This window comes from Aethalodelphis obliquidens, unplaced genomic scaffold (genome assembly GCF_003676395.1).
Source record: "Aethalodelphis obliquidens isolate GAN/ISIS:26980383/991018 unplaced genomic scaffold, ASM367639v1 scaffold88, whole genome shotgun sequence".
NCBI lineage: Eukaryota > Metazoa > Chordata > Mammalia > Artiodactyla > Delphinidae > Aethalodelphis > Aethalodelphis obliquidens.
Window position 1 is genome coordinate 2,422,908 of NW_020838032.1, and position 23,735 is coordinate 2,446,642.

Consider the following 23,735-nt stretch of genomic DNA (forward strand, 5'->3'; position numbering starts at 1 on the left):
GCTTCGTAGGTGCATGTGATGATGATTTCGACAGTGCCAGCCCCGTAATAAATGCTCCTTGTTACTGTGGTTCCAAGTCCGAACCTGGGGAAATTTGCCGGCTAACAGGGCGATGTCGCTGAGCCACCACTAGGTGGCAGACGCAGCCCGTGGAAACAAGCCGTCAGGATTTCGCATTTTCTCGGAGGCTGAGGCAGGTGTCCTCCATAGGGCAGAGACCACGTATTTTGCCAATTCAGGCGGCATCCTTCCCTGGGTACCTCTGTAATAGATACCCAAGGTGTCAGTGGGAGAAGTCCATTGGCTGGAAATTCCTTCTTTCTAATAAGATGCTGAGATAATTTTAAGAGGACCCTGGAATTTCTTCTCAAAGAGCTAAAAGTTTGCATCCTATCCCAGAGCAATTCTGCTCATGAAAACGGGACTTTAACATATTCCTGCCACTTTCCCACTTAGGGGGTCTCAAGCCCCTCATTCCTTTGCTTCCTCTTTTTGGGAAGACATTTCTAGGCACCTACTCGATAAATGCAAAATGGATCAGAAAGTCTCATATTTTTCTTCTGTTTTCTCTGCTCCTTGCTGTAGGAAGAAGGGGATGCTAGAATACCACCCTGGAATCCTCTCCACGGCTTTCTAATGTCAAAACAGTAGAACAATCCATTAAAAAATTATCAGTAAAGCTTAAATGTTAGTTAAGATCTAAGAAATAGTCTTACGGGTTAAAAAGCACTTTTCTGCCCATGATCTAACTTGGAGCAGTTGTCAGGCGACTAGATCTCATTGTGACGATCTTCCATTCTTTCTGAAAGGAGGGGTGTGGATGGTGGGAGGGGGTAGGCAGAGAAGAATGCCCCGCACCTGCAGGGAGGGTGCAGAGGGTGGGTTGAGGGGCGGGATAAGGGCGGGGTTTGTGTGGAGATGGAGGAAGTGTTTGCAAAGCATAGGACGGAGAGCCTGTTTCTCCAACACCCACAGGCCTCGGGCACCCCAGCTCTTCATTCTCCGGTAGAAGTCGTATCAAGATTCCAGTTAAACAACAGGATTGGGTTTGTGGACCCTTTAAATTCTGATGCAACATAACCCAGTTTTGTGGTTGCTGTTGTGTATTTGTTTGCTTTTATTTTGAACCAGAAGGTACAGTCTTTGAGGTGAGGCCACCAGTATTGTTTTCCAAGGCAGATCTCATCACATCAGATATCAAGCTATGGGGGGATCGGTGGGGGAGGGGAGAGGCTGTCAATCAGGGAAAAGGGCGGGAAATGAGCTGTCCCCCGCCCCGGCTTAGGGTGAATCAGTGGGTCTCAACCCTGGCTACCTGTTAGAGCCACCTGAGGATTGCTTCAACAAATAAATGGCGTTAACAAAAAGGAGAGGGGGGGAATTACTTTCCTGCCATCCATTCTTCTAATTCAGTGAACGTATATTGAGCATCTGAGCACTGTGGAAACAAGTACAGTGAGTCACAGCTCTTGCCTTCGGTGAGCAGATAATCCAGCAGGAAGGACATTCCCACAAACAGGTTGTGAGCTGCTCTGGAAGGGCTGACAAGGCTGTATCTGGTGTGTGTGGCACCAGGGAAGCTTCTGGAAGAGGTTAGGAGGGCAAGTAGAAGAAGGTTGTCTGTGGGCAGAAAGCACTCCCATGGGGGGGATACCATGAGTGAAGGGGGAGAGGAGAGAAGCAGCTTGCTGGGTGCTGGTGGCCTCAGGACCTTGGTGGCTGTTGGCATGAGAAGGGCTTGAGGGGGGTGGTAGCCATGTGGCTTACGGAGAGAAGAGCACGGGGGGTGGGGGACAGGGAACCCAGGGGTCTGTGTGAGGCAGGTGTGTGCCCGTTGGGTTCCAGAGGCTGAGACTGAGGGTGAGAGGGCCAAGAGGCAAGGCCAGTGTGGGACCAGGCCTTCCTTGGTGCGGCCTGAAACCCACTGTGGAGGACCTGGGAACTCTGGGAGAGACAGGGGTGATCTGACTGATTTTAGAAGGATCACACCCACGAGGGTGGGAGCTGGAGATTTTTTTTTTTTTTTTTGCCGAGCTACGCAGCTTTCGGGATCTTAGTTCCCCAACCAGGGATCAAACCCGGGCCTGGGGAAGTGAAAGCACTGAGTCCTAACCACGGGACCCCCAAGGAATTCCCTGGAGACCTTTGCATAGCAATCCTCTAAAACACAAAGTCTCCAGATAGAATTCTTACAGTAGTGTTCATTCTTACATTGCTTGGAATGGTGGTAAAGAATCAAATTAAACTAGTTAAGTCTGTCCCCCACTTTCCTTCTTATTCAAGTAATGCCAAGCTACAGCAGAGCAAATTTTAATTCAGCCCAGCAGGCCACTATTTGAGGATAATCAACAAATACTAGAAATTCCGGGGCTGGAAAGCCACGGTCCTTTACTTTTTAGAGTTATTAATTATGGCGATGTGTCTGACTTTATGAATTCTCTCTCCCAGGGCCGGGGGCAGGGTTGCTCGTTAGTAAGATTGAATTCTGGTTCGTGTTTACTGGGACGACGAGGGACTTAGGACAATATCCCTGAGGTGTAAAGGAAGCAAGAGTAAGAACCAGCGCTGTGAGACAGGACGCACTTGGTCGTATTTATAAGTTGGAGACTCTGGAGCCATGAAGGGCAAAGAGGGATACAGCGGCGGTATCTTGGCGTCTGGGCATCTTTGCTGGAGTCCAGGCTCCCTTCCTGATTTCCTCCAACCTTTTGTCTTCTTAGGTACGGAATCGCGGGAAGCGTGAACGTGACAGGGGATGAGGTGAAGAAACTGGACGTGTTATCCAATTCCCTGGTGATCAACATGCTCCAGTCCTCCTACAGCACCTGCGTCCTGGTCTCGGAAGAGAATAAAGACGCACTTATCACCGCCCAGGAGAAGAGGGTGAGTGTGGCAGCCTTGATGAAGTTCCTCTACTCACCAGTAGAGGGCGCAACTGAGTTGGGAGGACTCTGGTTGCCTTGCTTTTTTTTATTTCTGGTATTTTCCTCTATTGCTTAATTTTTTGTTTTCTGGAAACAAACAAGGGATTACATGCTTCTTTAGTTGGAATCCTTATGCTGTCTAGTCAAACAGACTCCGTAATAAGGCAGTGATTCATTCAGGAAATAAATCAGAGTGCTTTACCGTAACTTCTCAGTGGATGGGGTTCATCATGGGTTTTCACGTACTGTATTGGTAACAAGTCCCAACATTTTGGAGCGCTTGAAAATCCAGTCCAGTAAAAAGTAGAGTTCCTGTGTTACTATACCGTCTCTTAATCTTCTCATCCCCACTATACTCCCAGCCCCTTCCCCAAGGGGGTTTGGTTTCAGCAGAGATTCCTTCATGCCTGACAAACTGTTAGACTAAAACATAAAAGAATTCATAAAGATCGTTGCTCTGGCCTTAATGCAATGGTAAACTTGGTTAGTGCAGGGCATGACTGGGGAGGGTCTATATTCACTATGTTTTCACAGTTTATTAAAAAAAAAAAAAAAGCTGGTGGCCAAAAAATTCAACCGATATTCAGCTGCCGTACGGTAACGCCAAATAAACGCTAAGACTGTTGGCCCTTGTTTTGTACAGTGGGTCCTGGGGACAAGGTGCCATTTCCTTGTGATTAGCTGAAAGGATGGAAAAAGTAAAGCAAAGCGAAATTTATCGAACACTTGCTGTATGGTGGGGACTGTGCCAAAGCACGTTATACTTGTTGTCTCACATAATTAGGCTAAGTCACACCTATTATTTTCAACTTTCAACTTCCACCGATATGACCCTTGATTATCTCTCTGATCAAATCTCACGTTTTCTTTCCCCGTTGGCCTGAGCTACACAGGTCTTCACGCTAGTTCTTGAATACTCCTTGCTTGTTCCCACGTCAGCTTGTGAACCTTCTCCAGCATATGCCTGATGTTCAACAAATATCTGTTGAATGCATGCATGTGTGAAATGCAGGGGCTGAATTGGCTTATCTACAGGGAGAATGGGGAATTTCCAGGTTTATGAATTCCACTGCCCTCCCCGCTTCGCCTCCTGTTGAACAAGGAAAAAAGAAAGGAGAAAAGGAAGAAATAAGAAAGAAAGAAAGAAAGAAAGAAAGAAAGAAAGAAAGAAAGAAAGAAAGAAAGAAAGAAAGAAAGAAAGGAAGAAAGAAAGGAAGGAAGAAAGAAAGAAAGAAAGAAAGAAAGAAAGAAAGAAAGAAAGAAAGAAAGAAAAGAAAAGAAAAGAAAAGAAAGAAAGAAAGAAAGAAAGAAAGAAAGGGGAAAAAAGGGAAAGAAAGAAAGGAAGAAATCTCACATTAAGCTAGGGCATTACTCATTGGAAAGTCAGGGGAAAGGAGATTAGTGGTGGGAAAAATGACTCCCATCTTACCTGATGCTTGATCACCAGTGTTTAATTAGCCAGGACACCCCAGTCCCCAACACTAAGGCTCTCACAGAATCTTGCACATAGGAGGCCTGTAAAAAGTATCTGGTGTTTTCTTTCCCCCGAGCTGCCGGCGACAGCAGCGTGAGTGGGCATGAGGGACATGGTGTCTCAAGACCCCGCCTACTCTGTCTCTGGTCGTCACATCAGCAAGGTAGGGTGGATGCAGCAAAACCCAGAGGAGTATTTTTATTCTCCTGATGTAGTCATACATACCAGCTATTTTAATAGGACACACCCAGAGGCCCTGGGACATTGTTCTGAGATTTTCTTTCAGTAAAAATGTGCTAAAATGAAAAAAGCCTGTCTGGGGAGAGGCTCAGAAGTATCAGTAAATCAGTAGCCGACCTTACTGTGGACATGGGTAGAGCTTGTCCAAGGTCGTCTTCAGCTTCTCCACCTCTTCCCTGCAAGGTGCCCATTTCAGACCTGGTTTCCTCTCACACCCTCAGCAGCTCTGAGTCCCCACTGGTCCCAGGTAGGAGGGGAGGGCGGAGCCAGGGCAGGTGGGAGGAGAGCTATTTGGAGGTGGGTGGGACCTCCGTCACCCACTGTGGGTGTCAACTAATCTGGTTATGGACAGGCGGGCTCTGAGCTGCACAGTTAATGTGTGCTGATACGCTCTGCACTCCTTAAGTAATTGCATTTTTTGACAAGGATATCCCTTTGCTCTGAATCGCTTTTGGTGTAGCGTTGTCTGACACACACAGCCACGTACACAGAGTGTGTTGCTCGGAAGGTGACCTGACCAGGTGTTCTGCCCTCTGCGCATGTAGGGGAAATACGTGGTCTGCTTTGACCCACTGGACGGATCTTCGAACATCGACTGTCTGGCCTCCATTGGAACCATATTTGCCATCTACAGAAAGGTGAGTAAACAGTATGCTCTGTAACACCTCCTTCCTCTGGTGGTTCCAAACGTTCCTGGGCTGGGAGCCACGAGTCTGGAGTTCTAACCTTGGTCCTCCCACTAACCAGACACACCGTGGCAGGCAAGCCATGAACCTCGCTCTGCCTTGGGCTCCTCATTGAATACCCGAATCGCTCATTTCCTTCAGTCCTGTTCTCGGCGTTCCTAGGAAGGGAGGGTGAGCTGATAGATGGGGCCTTGTTCTGAAAATCTGGAGGCAACACAGATGCCAGACGTGGAATTAGGTTCCTGGTGGCATCTGAAGGCCCCTCTGTTCCTTCCTTGTGTATCTTAAATCTTACTGCGTTTGCTTTCTGTTGCTGCTGTAACAATTCACCACACATTTAGAGGCTTAAAACAACCTCCATTAATTATCACCCAGTTCTTGGGTCACAAGTTTGGCAGGCATGGCTAGGTTCTCTGGCTTGTAAGGCCAAAATCCTGGTGTCAGCCAGCCTGGCATCCTACTGAGAAGAATTCGCTTCCAGGCTCACTTAGGCTGTTGGCAAAATTCACTGAAACGGTCAACATCCCTCCCCGCACATAGTTACAATTTGTGTGTGTGTGTGTGTGTGTGTGTGTGTGTGTGTGTGTGTGTGTGTGATGAGGACTTTTAACACTACTCTCACAGCCACTTTCAAATAGACAATACAGTATTTTTTTTTAAACATCTTTATTGGAGTATAATTGCTTTAAAATGGTGTGTTGGTTTCTGCTCTATAACAAAGTGAATCAGCTATACATATACATATATCTCCTCCCTCTAGCATCTCCCATCCACCCTCCTTTTCCCACCCCTCTAGGTGGACACAGAGCACCGAGCTGATCCCCCTGTGCTATGTGGCTGCTTCCCACTAGCTATCTATTTTACGTTTGGTAGTGTATATAAGTCCATGCCACTCTCTCACTTCATCCCAGCTTACCCTTCCCATTCCCACATCCTCAAGTCCATTCTATACATCTGCATCTTTATTCCTATCCTGTCCCTAGGTTCTTCAGAACAATTTTCTTTTTTTTTTAGATTCCATATATATGTATTAGCATACAGTATTGTTTTTCTATTTCTGACTTACTTCAACTTGTATGACAGACTCTAGGTCCATCCACCTCACTACAAATAACTCAGTTTCGTTTCTTTTTATGGCTGAGTAGTATTATTGTATACATGTGCCACATCTTCTTTATCCATTCATCTGTCGATGGACACTTAGGTTGCTTCCATGTCCTGGCTATTGTAAATAGAGCTGCAGTGGACATTGTGGTACATGACTCTTTTTGAATTATTGTTTTCTCAAGGTATATGCCCAGTAGTGGGATTTCTGGGTTGTATGGTAGTTCTATTTCTAGTTTTTTAAGGAACCTCCATACTATTCTCCATAGTGGCTGTATCAATTTACATTGCCACCAACAGTGCAAGAGGGTTCCCTTTTCTCCACATCCTCTCCAGCACTTATTGTTTGTAGATTTTTTTTTTTTTTTTCTGTACGTGGGCTTCTCACTGTTGTGGCCTCTCCCGTTGCAGAGCACAGGCTCCGGACGCGCAGGCTCAGCGGCCATGGCTCACGGGCCCAGCTGCTCCGCAGCATGTGGGATCCTCCCAGACCGGGGCACGAACCCATGTCCCCTGCATCGGCAGGCGGACTTTCAACCACTGTGCCACCAGGGAAGCCCTGTTTGTAGATTTTTTGATGATGACCATTCTGACTGGTGTGAGGTGATATGTCACTGTAGTTTTGATTTGCATTTCTCTAATGATTAGTGATGTTGAGCATTCTTTCATGTGTTTGTTGGCTGTCTGTATATCTTCTTTGGAGAAATGTCTATTTAGATCTTCTGCCCATTTTTGGATGGGGTTGTTTGCTTTTTTGATATTGAGCTGCATGAGCTGCTTGTAAATTTTGGAGATTAGTCCTTTGTCAGTTGCTTCATTTACAAATATTTTCTCCCATTCTGAGGGTTGTCTTTTCGTCTTGTTTATGTTTTCCTTCGGTGTGCAAAAGCTTTTAAGATTCATTAGGTCCCATTTGTTTATTTTTGGTTTTATTTCCATTTCTCTAGGAGGTGGGACAAAAAGGATCTTGCTGTGACTTATGTCATACAGTGTTCTGCCTATGTTTTCCTCTAAGAGTTTTATAGTGTCTGGCCCTCATTTAGGTCTTTAATCCATTTTGAGTTTATTTTTGTGCATGATGTTAGGGAGTGTCCTAATTTCATTCTTTTACATGTAGCTGTCCAGTTTTCCCAGCACCATTTATTGAAGAGGCTGTCTTTTGTCCATTGTATATTCTTCCCACCTTTATCAAAGATAAGATGACCATATGTGCATGGGTTTATCTCTGGGCTTTCTATCCTGTTCCATTGATCTATATTTCTGTTTTTGTGCTAGTACCATACTGTCTTGATTACTGTAGCTTTGTAGTATAGTCTGAAGTCAGGGAGCCTGATTCCTCCAGCTCCGTTTTTCTTTCTCAAGATTACTTTGGCTATTCGGGGTCTTTTGTGTCTCCATACAAATTGTGAAATTTTTTGTTCTAGTTCTGCGAAAAATTCCATTGGTAGTTTGATAAGGATTGTATTGAATGTGTAGATTGCTTTGGGTAGTATAGTCATTTTCACAGTGTTAGTTCTTCCAATCCAAGAACATGGTACATCTCTCCATCTGTTTGTATCATCTTTAATTTCTTTAATCAGTGTCTTATAGTTTTCTTCATACAGGTCTTTTGTCTCCTTATGTAGGCTTATTACAAGGTATTTTATTCTTTTTGTTGCAATGGTAAATGGGAGTGTTTCCTTAATTTCTCTTTCAGGTTTTTCATCATTGGTGTATAGGAATGCAACAGATTTCTGTGCATTAATTTTTTATCCTGCTACTTTACCAAATTCATTGAGTAGCTCTAGTAGTTTTCTGGTAATGTCTTTAGGATTCTCTATGTATAGTACCTTGTCATCGGCAAACAGTGACAGCTTTACTTCTTCTTTTCCGATTTGGATTCCTCTGATTTCTTTTTCTTCTCTGATTGCTGTGGCTAAAACTTCCAAAACTATGTTGAATAATAGTGGTGAGAGTGGGCAACCTTGTCTTGTTCCTGATCTTAGTGGAAATGGTTTCAGTTTTTCACTGTTAAGAATGATGTTGGCCATGGGTTTGTCATATACAGACTTTATTACGTTGAGGTAGTTTCCCTCTCTGCCTACTTTCTGGAGGATTTTTATTATAAATGGGTGTTGAATTTTGTTGAAAGCTTTTTCTGCATCTATTGAGATGATCATATGGTTTTTTTCCTTCAATTTGTTAATATGGTGTATCACATTGATTGGTTTGTACATATTGAAGAATCCTTGCATTCCTGGGATAAACCCCACTTGATCATGGTGTATGATCCTTTTAATGTGCTGTTGGATTCTGTTTGCTAGTATTTTGTTGAGGATTTTTGCATCTATGTTCATCAGTGATATTGGCCTGTAGTTTTCTTTCTTTGTGGCATCTTTGTCTTATTTTGGTATCAGGGTGATGGTGGCCTTGTCTAATGAGGTTGGTAGTGTTCCTCTCTCTGCTATATTTTGGAAGAGTTTGAGAAGCATAGGTGTTAGCTCTTCTCTAAATGTTTGATAGAATTTGCCTGGAAGCCATCTGGTCCTGGGCTTTTGTTTGTTGGAAGATTTTTAATCACAGTTCCAATTTCAGTGCTTGTGATTGGTCTGTTTACATTTCCTATTTCTTCTTGGTTCAGTCTTGGAATGTTGTGCTCTTCTAAGACTGTGTCCATTTCTTCCAGGTTGTCCATTTTATTGGCATATAGTTACTTGTAGTAATCTCTCATGATCCTTTGTATTTCTGCAGTGTCAGTTGTTACTTCTCCTTTTTCATTTCTAATTCTATTGATTTGAGTCTTCTCCTTTTTTTCTTGATGAGTCTGGCTAATGGTTTATCAGTTTTGTTTATCTTCTCAAAGAACCAGCTTTTAGTTTTATTGCTCTTAGCTATTGTTTCCTTCATTTCTGTTTCATTTATTTCTGATCTTATCTTTATGATTTCTTTCCTTCTGCTAACTTTGGGGATTTTTTGTTCTTCTTTCTCTAATTGCTTTAGGTGTAAGGTTAGGTTGTTTATTTGAGGTGTTTCTTGTTTCTTGAGGTAGGATTGTATGGCTATAAAATTGCCTCATAGAACTGCTTTTGCTGCATGCCATAGGTTTTGGGATGTCTTGTTTTCATTGTCATTTGTTTCTTGGTATTTTTTGATTTCCTCAGTGATCTCTTGGTTATTAAGTAGTTTATCGTGTAGCCTCCAGGTATTTGTATTTTTGTACAGATTTTTCCCTGTAATTGATACCTAGTCTCATAGCATTGCGGTCAGAAAATATAGTTGATACGATTTCAATTTTCTTAAATTTACCAAGGCTTGATTTGTGATCCAAGATATGATCTATCCTGGATTATGTCCCATGAGCAGTTGAGAAGAAAGTGTGACAACATGGTATTATTAACTCTAGTCTCGATGCCGTACAGTACATCCCCAGGACTTACTCATCTTATAATTGGAAGTCTGTACTTTTGACCACCTTCACTTATTTCACCTACCCCAACCCTTTCTTCTGGAAACTACCAATCTGTTCTCTGTATCTGTGAGCTTTTTTTTTTTAGAGTCCACATGTAAGTGAGATCATACAGTATTTGTCCTTCTCTGACTTATTTCACTTAGCATAATGCCCTCAAAGTCCATCCATATTGTTATGAATGGCAGGATTTCCTTGTTTTTTATTGCTGAATTTTATGTATATATATCTGTGAAAGAGTGATTTCATGTCCTTCAGGTATATACCCAGAAGTGTAATTGCTGGATCTTATATAGCTCTATATTTAATTTTTGGAAGAACCTCCATACTGTTTTCCATAGTGGCTTCACGAATTTACATTCCTACAAGCAGTGCCTGAGGATTCCCTTCTCGCCACATCCTCACTGACACTTTTTATTGCTGATCTTTTTGATATTAGTCATTCTGACAGGTGTGAGGTGCTATCTCATTGTGGTTTTGATTTGCATTTCCCTGATGATTAGTGATGTTGAGCACCTTTTCATATAACCGTTGGCCCTTTGTATGCCTTCTTTGGAAAAATGTCTATTCAGTCAGATCATTTGTTTTTTTGCCATTGAGTTGTGTGAGTTCTTTGTATATTTTGGATATTAATCCCTTATTCTATGTATTATCTCCAAATATTTTTTTCTTTTTCATTTTGTTGATGGTCTTAATAGCTTCTTAAAGCCAACTGATTTAAAAACAAAGAGGAATAATGGGGGAGGCTCTGCATGTGTGTGGACAGGGAGTATGTAGGAAATCTCTGTATCTTTCTCACAATTTTTCTGTGACCCTAAAACTGTTCTCAAAAAAATGAAGTCTTTGAAACAAAAAAAGAGGAATATTACTATACATAATATGGGATATTCACACTTGAATTTTGGTGATTTTGAATACAGAGATTTTGTCTTAAAACTCAAATAAACCAGAGGCTTTGAAGGCTAGTCCAAATAACCATAGATTTTCTCTGATACTGTTTCTAAAGAAGTGGGGCAAGTTTGAGAAACGAATGAGACATGAAGAGAAAGCTTTGTGATGCTTAAGCAATATCTAATGAGAGAGCAGCTTGCTTCAGAGACCTCACGGGGCTGTCACAGCCTCTTAGAACCTTATCAAAGCCAGGGATGATGCCCGTTTCTGACCAGGATTTCTGTGATTTTCTATAAGCATCAAGATAGAAGTTTCAGGACTGTCAGAGAACTGTCAAAAGTATTTTCTTCCCCTTATCTCTGAAGAGCATTGCTAAAACACCCTTCATGATGTCCCATACTGCTTTCAGCTCCCTGTTCTATGATTTTCCTTTTTCTTGAAGTTGACATTTTCCATTTCCAACAGTCACAGATTAGACAAAGTGCAAACTCTCTCCCTTCAAGACATCCAGAACTTTTGGATACAATATATCATCCTTTAAATTCGTGGCTGAGCTCATTGAAATGAACAAGCAATAAACACAAGGTAAGGGGCGGAGGACCAGAATCAGAAAAGTGAAAACCAGAGGCTTAAGAGGAGGACTGAGGGAGTTGTCCTGATGTGAGGAGCTGGTCTTGTTGATCTGAGTAAATCAAGGGTGTGGGTTTTAACACCCCTACAGGGTCAGGAGACCCCATCTCCCATTATTATGGGTAAGTCAACCTCACCAAAATTCTACTATTTTACTGACATAAGGATACATAGACCAGTGGAACACAAAAGAGATCCTAGAGATAAACCCACACACGAATGATTGCCTGATTTATGGAAAGGCAATACTGAAGTTTAATTTGTACAGGATGATCCCTTCAATAAGTGATGCTGGTCCAGGTGAATATCGGTATGAGAAAAAATGAACTTGACTCCTACTTCACACCATACACAAAGATTAATTAAAGACCAGAGACTTCACTGTAAAAAGTAAAGCTATAAAGCTCCTAGAAAAAAAACCACAGGAGAATATCTCCATGCCTTTGGGGAAGGTAAAGATTTTTTAAACAGGACATAAAAAGTACTAACCATGAAGGAAAAGGCTAGTAAACTGGGCTTCATTGAAACTAAGAACTTTGGTTCATCAAAAGACAACATTAAGGATGGACCTAGAGATTGTCATACTGAGTGAAGTAAGTCAGACAAAAATAAATATATGATATCGCTTATATGTGGAATCTAAAATAATGGTACAAATGAACCTATTTACAAAACAGAAATAGAACCACAGATATAGAAAACACACTTATGGTTACCAAGGGGGAAGGGGAGGGAGGGGTAAATTGGGAGATTGGGATTGACATATACACACTTCTATATATAAAATAGATAACTAATAAGAACCTGCTATATAGCACAGGGAACTCTACCCAATACTCAATAATGACCGATATGGGAATGGAATCTAAAAAAGAGTGGATATATGTATATGTATAAGTGATTCACTTTGCTGTACAGCAGAAAGTAACACAACATTGTAAATCAACTATACTCTAATAAAAATTAATTTTAAAAAAAGACAACATTAAGAGAGTAAAAAGGCAACCACAGACGGATGGAAAAATTTTCAATGCATACATCCAACAGAGAACTCATATACAGAATAAATAAAGAACTCCTACAAATCAATAAAAAATACTGTCAATCTTATCAAAGGAGTGGGCAAAAGACTTGAACAGGATCTTCAAAAAAGAGATTTTTTTCCCCAGCTTGTTAATAAGCACATGAGAGATGCTCAACATCATTAGTCATCAGGGAAATGGACATGGAAACAGCACTGAGACATCATTTACCACCCGCCCCCAACCAGAGTGGCTAAAATTAAAAAGACTAACCATACCAACTGTAGATGAAGAAACTGGAATTCTAATATATTGGTGGTGGGAGTAGAAAATGATACAAACACTTCAGAAAAATTTGATAGCACCTGCTAGTATTAAACATATACTGATACACTGTAGCCCAGCAAGTCCACTTCTGGAGTGCACCCAGGATAAATGGGTGCCTGCGTTTGCCAAAAGATGTGTACAAATTATTCATAAAAGACCCAAACTGAAAAAAATCAAAAAGTGTATCAACATAAGAATGGATAAATAAACTGTAAGATAGTCACACGACAAAAAGCTACATAGCAATGCAAAAGAACAAACTATTGCTATGTGCAACAACACAGATAAAATCACAAAGACATATGTTGTGAAACATAAGCCAGATACAAAAGAACACATGCTTTGTAATTTCATTTATAAGAAGTTCCAAAACAGTCAAAGCTAATTATTCTTTTGATGTCCAGATGATAAAGGCCAGAATAGAGGTTACCTTGGGGGAGGTGATAGTGACAAAAGAGGGTATAAGAGAAACTGCTAGGTGGCTAGAAATATTCTATAAATTGATCTTAGTAGTTACATCAGTATGTACTATATATATGTAAAAATTCATCAAACTGTATAGTTAAGATTTGGGTGCTTTGCTATATGTAATTTATACCTCAATTAAAAGAAAAATAATCAACTTTCCAAAAAAAGACACTATAAATAAAATTAAAAGGCAGATGACAATTGAGGAAAATGTTTGTAACATATAAGGTATTTATATCTTTCATATATAAAAAGCTATTAAAATTAAAAATAAGAAGATGAGTACCCCAATAGAAAAATAGGCAATGACATCAAACAGGCAACTTACAAAATAAGAAATAAAAATGGTCAATAAATATATAAAAATTTACTTTATTAATTATACAAAATGGAAATTAAAGCAGATGTCTTTTTTTGCACCTATCAAACTGGCCAAGTTGAAAAGACAATACTATCTTATGTTTATCAGATTCTGCACGGCAACTTTTCAATATGTATCAAAAGTATTTTACCCAATACTTTTATTATTTGGAATTTCTCTTGGGAAAATAATCAGAGAAACACATGTTTATGCACTAGATTTTTCATCTCAGAGTCGTTCTGATATTTTAAAACATTTGGAGACATCAAAAGGATAATATAATACTATAACTAACTCTACACACATAAATTTGATAACTTAGATGAAGTAGACCAATTCTTTAAAAAGCACACTACTATTACTCACTCAGTACGAAACAGATAATTTGAACAGCCCTATAATTACTAAGAAAATAGAGTTCAAAAGAGAGACCTCTAGGCCCAGATGGTTTCACTGGAGAATTATACCAAATGATTAAAGATGATTCAATCTCTTCTAGAAAAGAGAAGGGAAAGGAATACTTCCCAGTCTATTTTCTAAAGCCAGCATTACAGAGATACCAAAACCAGATGAAGACAGTTCAGAAAGGAAAACTACAGACCAATATCTCTCATGAATAGATGCAAATCTTCCACATAATATTAACAAATAAAACTCAACAATGCATAAAAAGAATTATATACCATGAGTAAGTGGGTTTACTCCAGTGATGGAAAGCTGGTTCAATATTCAAAAATCAGTCAGTGTAATCCACCACGTCAACAAGCTTAAAGAAGAAAAATCAGAACCATGTCCATCAATGAAGAATAACCATTTGACAAAATTCAACACTCAGTTGTAAAACAAAACAAAACAAACAAACAAAAACTCTCAGGAAGCAAGAAATAGAGGGGAAACTTCCCTCAACTTGATAAAGAACATCTATAAAAAGACAACAGCTAACGTTATATTTAACAGTGAAAGACAAAATGCTTTTTCTCTAAAATCAAGAACAAGGGAAAGATGTCCAATCTCACCACTGTTATTCAACATAATGCTGAAAGAGCTAGCCGGGGCAGTGAGACCGGAAAAAGAAATAAAACCATACAGATTGGAATGAAAAACTGTCGATAGGATGGTCCATTGTAGAGAACTCCTAAGGAATCTACAAACACCAAAACCAAAGCCGGCTTCCTAGAACTAATAAGTGAGTTCAGCAAGGTCACAGGATACAAAATCAACATACAAAGATCAATTGGATTTCTATATATCAGCAATAAACATATGGTAACTAAACTTTAAAATATGATACAATTTACAGTTACTCAAAAAAAAAGGAATAGTAATTCTACCAGTAATTACTGATGAAAGTAATCAAATAATATGTCTTGTATGGAGAAACATACCATGTTCATGGGTTGGAAGACTCAACATTGTAAAGGATGTTAATTCTCCCCAAACTGATATATGTATAGGTTTGACTCAATTTCTCTCAAAATCCTGGCAAGATATTTTGTAGATATAGATAAGGTTATTCTAAAAGTTAAGACTGTATGATATTAACAGAGGGACAGACTAATGTTCAATGGAACAGAACAGAGAACCCAAAAATGGTTTCACACAATTTATGGCTAACAGCTTTTGACAAAGTTGTGAAAACAATTCAATGGAAAAAGGAGTCTTTTCAACAATTAATGCTGGAGCGACTGCATATCCACAGAGGGAAAAAAAAAGAACTCAACCTAAACTTTATACTTTATACCAAAATCATCTCAAAATAGATTCCAGGTTTAAAGGTAAAACTTTATTTTTTATTATTATTTTTGGCTGTGCGGCACGGCTTGCGGGATCTCAGTTCCCTGACCAGAGATTGAACCCGGGCCACGGCAGTGAAAGGCCGGAATCCTAACCACTGCACCACCAGGGAAGTCCCTCCTTGCCTTTTTGAGCACAAGGAAGTAGGGAGGGACGAGCCCTTCAAGAGATACCTCGAAAAGTAGGTTGTGAAATCCAGTCTCAGGTGTGGCTCTGCCCCTCCTTCAAGGACATTCGCTCTTCCTTCGTCAGCATGCCTGCCTTGCCCCGTCTCTCTGAATTCCCATTCCCATTGTCACTGTTAGTGCTGCTGGCCAAAGAGAGAGGCTTCCTCAAGAAAACGTCCAGAACTGTAGACTTGGGGACAGACAGGGGCAGTGTCTTCAAGGGGCAGCGCATGGACGGTGACGAGCTCTGGGCCCAGCTGCCTGGGTTGACTCCAGCTCCTCTTGATGTTGGGTGAGTTATCCAGTCGCTCAGGCTCTGAGTTCTTCATCTGAACGATGGAGGTCATAACGGTATCTACCTTGGAGTGCCGTTGTGTATGTAGAATGAGGTACTGCACAAAATCAGAGCTCAATGACCTTGGTCGTTATAATCATCAAGGAGCATGGGTTATGATTTTTAAGAGAAGGTGTAGTTTTAGCACTTTGGGGTGCTGTTCTTGGCACGATGGAGACAAATACGTTCAGAAAACAGGGAGAAGTCCAAGAATGGCCTTTGCAATGGTTCAGCTAGAACCATTCATTAACATGGCAACGCGTTTCCTCCAGATGCATTTGTTGTGGCTTGAAATTCTAGAACTGCGTTTCCTCCAGTGGTTCAAGTAGATCTGAAATGCAGGCCTCTGGCAAAGGGTTCTCTCCAGAGACAGTAATGTTTCCCTTTTCTCTTTTGCAGACCTCAGAGGATGAGCCTTCTGAAAAGGATGCCCTGCAGCCTGGCCGCAACATTGTAGCCGCGGGCTATGCACTCTATGGAAGTGCAACACTGGTGGCTCTTTCCACTGGGCAAGGAGTGGACCTCTTCATGCTTGACCCAGTAGGTACCCAATAAGACAGTATGGGCCTTTGTGCTTTAAATCCTGTCCTCTGAGATAATTTCCTAGTCATTCCTAATACTTGCTCTTGGGACCAGAGAGTCTAGTTTGGAGAACCAACAGAATCATCTAAAAACATTAAGAACCTCTGTTCAAGTGAGGGCATTTGAGGGGTTCTACAAAGTCAGTCATAGCAACTCAGGCCCGGTTCTTAAGGAATTTATGGCCAAAAAATGCATTCAGTTTCTTTGGTTTATGGGAATACAATGACTTAAGAATCCCGATGATGCCAATTTCCAGCCAGAAGCATGGATTCTTTAGAGTAGCACCATCCACTAGAACTTTCTGTGATGATGGCTATGTGCTGTAATCTGTACTGTCTGTTACGGTGGCTACTAGCTTCCTGTGACCATTGAACATTTGCTGTGTGGTTAGTGTGACTAAGAAACTGGGTTTCTAAATTTTATTTCTTTTTAATTAACTTAAATCGCCACATGTGACTAGTGGCTACCCTACTGGACACCAGTTTGGAGGACTTCCCCTAGTACACATGTTCTTCCCAATGGGAGGAGTGACTGGTAGAAAGCTATTTTATCAGATTCTGTGTTGTTCTCCACACTTTCCACAATGAGAAAATGCTCAGAAGGGGAAGAAGCACAACCTCTGGGTAGATGAAAAATATGATAGCATGACGCTGTCTGGAGGACGACATAATTGGATAAAGACACAAGAGTTCAAAAGTAAAGGGTGAGCCTTCATGGCAAATGTACATTAAAAATGTTCAGGAGAAATTTTGGAAAATATGTGTAACTTATAGAATTTCTCTTTTAAACGCTGAATGCTTTGCTTATTACTTGTGAACTACTTTGCTAAATATAATCAGGTCTTGTGAAAACTCAAATTTTTTTTTGCGGTATGCAGGCCTCTCACTGTTGTGGCCTCTCCCGTTGTGGAGCACAGGCTCCGGACGCGCAGACTCAGCGGCCATGGCTCACGGGCCCAGCCGCTCCATGGCATGTGGGATCTTCCCGGACCAGGGCACGAACCCGTGTCCCCTGCATCGGCAGGTGGACTCTCAACCACTGCACCACCAGGGAAGCCCTCAAATAATTTTGCCCAAAGTCCATTTCAAAATTTCCAGTATTCTGTGAAGCAAAAGCTATTGTTCAGTATCTCAACTTAATTTGAAATTACAAATGTTTATTGAGCATCTAGTGTGTCCCCAAATACCATTCTAGGCAGTGGAGGGAGATAATGCACTGATCAAACAAACATTTTAGACAAACATTTCAGGATTTTACATGCTGGTGCATGTGAAACCGCACAACTCAGATTGGGACTTGAACTGTCTTTTAATTGAGATCACACACCTGGTCTCAGGTCTCAGGTTCTTTATGTCTCATCACAGAAAGAATTCAGTGAGAGACAAAGTGATATGTGAGAAGTGGATTTACTTAGAGAGATACACATTGCATGCACAGAATCTGCCTCAAAAGGCGAGAATGGCCACAGGACATGGGGTTGTCTTGGAATGTGAGAGTGGCCAAAACAGAAACATATTCCACAGACAGAGTGTGGGCCATCTCAGAAGGCAAGAGGCCCAGAAATATGGGGTCGTTAGCTTTTTATGGGCTGAGTAATTTCATAGGCTAACGAGTGGGAGGGTTATTCCAACTATTTTGGGGAAGGGGCAGAAATTTCCAGGAATTGGGCCACTGCCCACTTTTTGGCCTTTTATGGTCATCCTTGGAACTGTTATGGTGCTGGTAGGTGTGTCATTTAGCATATGCTGGTGTATTACATTGAGCGTATATATACGAGGCTCAAGGTCCACTGGAAGTCAAGTCTTCTGCCATCTTGAGCCTAATTGATTCTAACCAGTTTTTGTTGTGTCCTCAATGGCTCTGTCATTCTTTTAAAGGTTGTGCCCTGTCCCCTTCTTTCCTGTTTCACATGTGAGTGGAGGGAAGGGGGTTACAAATTTCAAAACAGTTAAACTAAACTTTATAGTATGGAAATCTGGTATCTTTTATTTTTTTAATATTTATTTATTATTTTTAAAAATTATTTATTTATTTATTTTTGGCTGCGTTGGGTCTTCGTTGCTGCATGTGGGCTTTCTCTAGTTGTGGTGAGTGGGGGCTGCTCTTTGTTGCGGTGCGTGGGCTTCTCATTGCTGTGGTTTCTCTTGTTGCGGAGCATGGGCTCTAGGCGCACAGGCTTCAGTAGTTGTGTCACGTGGGCTCAGTAGTTGTGGCTTGCAGGCTCTAGAGTGCAGGCTTAGTAGTTGTGGTGCACGGGCTTAGTTGCTCCGCGGCATGTGGGATCTTCCTGGACCAGGGCTTGAACCCGTGTCCCCTTGCATTGGCAGGCAGATTCTTAACCACTGCACCACCAGGGAAGTCCATCTGGTACATTTTAAAGTCTAAATTTTTCACATATAAACCCATCAGAGCAAAACGCATTGCTGTGTCGGTTTACTGATGCTCTAATTTCTCCTTATTTTCGTAGAAGCAGGAATCTGTAGTTCACAAATAATGTTACTGAGGCCAAGCTTGTTCTGCTTGCCACACGACAGCCAATAAATTTGGAGACAAGGTGTTGAGGCAAGGAATAGCGACTTTATTTGGAAAGCCGGCAGACCGAGAAGATGGCAGGTTAGGGTCCCCAAAAAACCATCTTACTGGGGTCTGGATGCTAGTTTCATTTATACAACAGAGACTGGGAGGAGGTGAGGAAGTGAAGAGGCCATTAGTTTTGCCTGTCTTGGCCAACATCGGGAGGTGATGTGTTAATTTCTTCTTTTGTGCAGCCATTCACAGGTGGTCAGGGTCAGATTATCTCCCTGTGACCTAAGCAAAGGCACTTTAGTTTAACATTCAGGCACAGGGTAAGGGTTCCCTGTGGCAGGCCATTATGTATGATTATAATAACAAAAGCAACAAAAATCAAAGGTTAAAGTCAAAGAAACAGATCAACATGGAGTCTGATTTAGCTCTTCCCTGCTACAATAATACTCTCAGTATAGCAGCTGACAGTTAGACAGTGCTTATTAAGTGGTGGATAGGTATCTGTTCTAAGCAACTTGCATATATTAATGCATTTAAGCCTCACAGCAGCCCTGTGAGGGTAGGTCCTACTATTATTCTCATTTTCAGACGAGGAAAGTGCGGCACAGAGAGGGTAAGTAACTTGCCCAAGGTCATGCTAGTAGCAGTGGAGCCAAGAGTCACACTCAGGCTGTGACAATTGTGATTTATAAGAAAAAAATAAATTTGATCATTCAGATTGAACCAGGAGGGAAGGGGGCAGGGCACGACCTTTGAAAGAATGACATAGCTCGAGGACATGACTTAAACTGATTAGAACAAAATGGGTCCAAGATGGCGGACAAGTCGACTTCCACTAGACCTTGAGCCTCAGTATATGCTCACTGTAACACATCAGCAAGCTAAATGACACACCCACAGGTGCCATGACAGTTCCAAGACTGACCATAAGGATCAAAAAAGTGGGCGGTGGCCCAATTCCTGGAAATCCCGCCCCTTCCTGAAATAGCTGGAATACTCCTCCCACTCATTAGCCTATGAAATTCCCCACCCCTATAAAAACTGACAGCCCCATACCCTGGTTCCTTTTTCACCTTTTGAAATGGCCCACGCTCTGTGGAGTGTGTTTCTCTCTAAATAAATCCACTTCTTACCTATCACTTTGTCACTCACTGAATTCTTTCTGCAGTGAGACATCAAGAACATGAGCTTCATTAAGTCCTGAAACCAGGTGTGGGATCTCGGTTGGAAGACTGGGTTTTGGCCAGGTTTGAGTCCTAGCAGTGTGGGTTCAAGTCCCAATCTGGGTTTAGGCTGTGTTCGAGTTCTGGCACAGGGGTTCAAGGTCCAATCTGAGGTGCACGGTTTCAAGATGACCAAAATATATTCCTCATATATTTGTTATTCATCCATGGTTCCTGGCTCACAGCTCCCAAAACCCTTGGAATTTCCTAAGTGCTGAGAGTGCTAAAGGGGTCTTTTGTTATGGTAATGAGGTGACTTTTGGAAGGCTCCTGAAGATGGGGGCTGGTTTCCAATGGACCCAACCACCTGATTAGAGGGTTGGGACTTTCAATCTCACCCCCTGGCCTCTGAGGAGGGGAAAGGGACTGGAGGTTGGATCAATTGCAAACGATTTAATCAATCATGCCTATAATGCCTGTATAATGAAGCCTCCATAAAAACCCAAAGGACTGGGTTCAGAGAGCTTCTGGGTTGAGACTGAGGAGAGTGGTGAGCCTGGAGAGGGCAGTGGAGCTCTTCACCACTTCCCTGGGCATCTCTTCCATCTGGCTGTTCCTGAGTTATAGACTTTTATAAGAAACCAGTAATCTAGTAAGTAAAATGCTTCTTTGAGTTCTGGGAGCCACTGTAGCAAATTAACTGCCCTGAGAAAGAGGTCCTTGATGCCAAAATCTTGGCTTTCCTGCGTACTGCTGCTGAACAGAAATATGGAGACAGAGTTGTGGAGAGAAAGAAAGCTTTATTTCTTTGCCAGGCAAAGAGGGAACACAGTAGGCTAGCGCCTCAAGCACTGTGCCCCCCTCCCTGGGGAATAGGGAGAGGTCTTATAGTCTGGGCTCATGGCCAGAGGTATGTGATAAGGATCAAGGCAGTAACAGTCTTGCATTCTTTCTTCTGTAAAGTTTCGAAAGGGTGGGGGTGCTGACAAGATTAGGGTTGTGCAGGGTCTCAGGTGGTCAGGTCTCCTAATCTTGATGAGCTTCTCTGGTGCCTTTTATCTTACCTTAGGTGGTTTCATGGCTGCTCCTCTCTTAATTAGCAACTATTCGAATCTGCCCTTTGGAACTCAGGGAAAGTCATGGAGGCTGGAGTCTTGCCTGCAAGAAATGGGGGACAGAAAGGCCTCTATGCCTGGGAGCCCCACAGGGCCCTGCTTGGTTTCATCCTGGGAACCTCTGATTTATGGCCGGTCAGAGTTATAGGTGACAACCTGGGTTTGGAACTGGCGTCTGAAGTGTCCCCACTTTGGGAGAGGGCAGACTTCTAGGACTGAACCCTTCACTTGTAGAATTTGATGCTATCTCTGTGTAGATAGTGTCAGAATTGAGTTGAATTTCAGACACACTGCTGGTGTCCGAGAATTGCTTGGTTGAATTGTTGCAGGAAGGGGGACCCCTTCCAGGGCCCGAGAGTGGGGTCTTGTCTAACACTTGGAAATGAATTGTCTGAGGAGACACACATGCTGACAAAGCAAGAGACTTTACTGGGAAGGGGCGCCCGGGCGGAGAGCAGCAGGGGAAGGGAGCCCAGGAGGACTGCTCTGCCACGTGGCTCACGGTCTTGGGTTTTATGGTGATGGGATTAGTTTCGGGGTTGTCTCTGACTGAGGGTCCTTCCTGGTGGTGCCTGCATCGCTCAGCCAAGAAGGATTCTGGGAGGTTGGTAGGATATATATATGGACTGGGGTCTCCTCTCTCCTTTTGACCTTTACCGAAATCTTCCAGTTGGCGGTAGCTTATTAGTTCCATGTTCCTTACCAGGACCTCCTGTTGTAAGATAACTCATGCAAGTGGTTACTGTGGTACCTGACCAGGGCGGGCGGTTTCTGTCAGTGGTTCCCTTAACAGTATGTGTGGGACTCCTCCCCTACCCACCGCCCCCAACACACACACATAAACACACATAAACGCACACACAGAGGAAGTGGCCTTGGCACACCAATTCACAGGCAGTTTTGTGTTTAACTGTCATACCAGACAATTTTGAATAAACTCTCTCGATTACAAGCAAAATATCTCCAAGAACATTCTGAAGTGGTTCTAAGGGTAGTAGGGAGGTGCCTTTGGCTCAGGGGGCCAGCTGAAGGATTCTAGAGACACGGCTCATGCTTTCCACCTTCGGTCACGACAGGGAGGCCCAGTCTGGATACAGGTAGGCCAGACAGTTTGATTACACATCAGAAAGAAGAGACGAACCATAGCACGCTCTCTGCTGAGCTCTCTTTATTAGCCTGAAAACCCTTTGCATCACATCGCCCTCCTACAAAGGACACTTGAGCAAGGACGCAGTGTATGAAGCTGAGGACCAGTTTGAAAGGTTGACTTCAAGCTGGAGCAGCTTATGGCAATTGTCACAGGTAGAAAACCATAGAGGGTGGCCAGCAGGTTACTCAGGCAGGGCCTCACAGGCCAGAGTTCCTTGGTGGGTCAACTGAGAGCCTGCCTGATCTGTGAGTTTGCAGGGCTGGTAATTTGATTTTGTCAGAGCACACATTTTGTTCAGGCACGGAGAGACCGCCTCACGTTAACCAAACTCTCAACTGTGGTATAAGCCACAATGACAAGGCATTTGTTTACAAATAGCAGATATCATTTCTGGGTGACAAGGATATGGTGCCTGATAATCAGGTACCCTCTTCTCAAAGCTGTGGGAGGCCCTTTTTGGGTTTTTTTGGTTTTTTTTTGCGGTATGTGGGCCTCTCACTGTTGTGGCCTCTCCCGTTGCGGAGCACAGGCTCCGGACACGCAGGCTCAGCGGCCATGGCTCACGGGCCCAGCTGCTCCGCGGCATGTGGGATCTTCCCGGACCGGGGCACGAACCCGTGTCCCCTGCATCGGCAGGCGGACTCTCAACCACTGCGCCACCAGGGAAGCCCTGTGGGAGGCCTTTTTAATATTCAGTGGGTGCCAGTGATCACACAGTCAGAAAAAGGCATTTATTTTCCAGGTTAGAGTAAGGCTCTACAGCCAGTTCCTCCATCCCACAATAGGGAACAACTCTCCAGGGGCCTGAGTGTCTACACCCACAGCCCCTGGGGTGGATAAGTAAGAGAAGACATTATTTAGACAACAGTATCTGTCTTTGATCTTTGCTGATAAACAAAAAGAAAAGGATCCTGGCTAAACTAAGTAAAGGACTTACTGTATTAATGGGAAAGCTCAGGCCCCAGGCTAGAGATGGGCAGGTCTGGGAAGCGGGATTCACAGGAACGGTCCCACAGGACAGCCTGTCTGGTCTGGACACCACCCCTGATGCTGTGTCTCTCCTCAGGTTTCAAATGCCAGGAAGGGGTATGTAATTTGTTAAGCTCAGTCAATTGCCTGACCTTGGGCTAGAGGAGGCCCAGCTTAGAGTCTCCTTAGACTGGCCTCCAATGAGAAAAGTTAATTATTCAAAGGAAGTTCGGGTACTTTTAGGACATGGAACTCCATGCTGAGCTGCTCCAAAGCAACAAATGTCCAGAGTCAGTGATTAAAGCTCACGATCCAGAAACCATCAGGTACTTCCCCGCAACATAAGAAGCTGGTTTACTAGCA

At 42.7% G+C, this 23,735-nt stretch overlaps 1 protein-coding gene across 1 annotated transcript in view; it reads left to right on the plus strand.

Annotated features, from left to right (window-relative positions):
* Positions 1-23,735, plus strand: part of FBP2 (fructose-bisphosphatase 2) — a 36,364-nt gene that overhangs the window by 2,467 nt on the left and 10,162 nt on the right. The window contains exons 2-4 of the mRNA XM_027094219.1: positions 2,721-2,883; positions 5,184-5,276; positions 16,267-16,407. Of these exons, the coding sequence (XP_026950020.1) occupies positions 2,721-2,883; positions 5,184-5,276; positions 16,267-16,407 (397 nt within the window). The remainder of the gene's footprint in view (positions 1-2,720; positions 2,884-5,183; positions 5,277-16,266; positions 16,408-23,735) is intronic.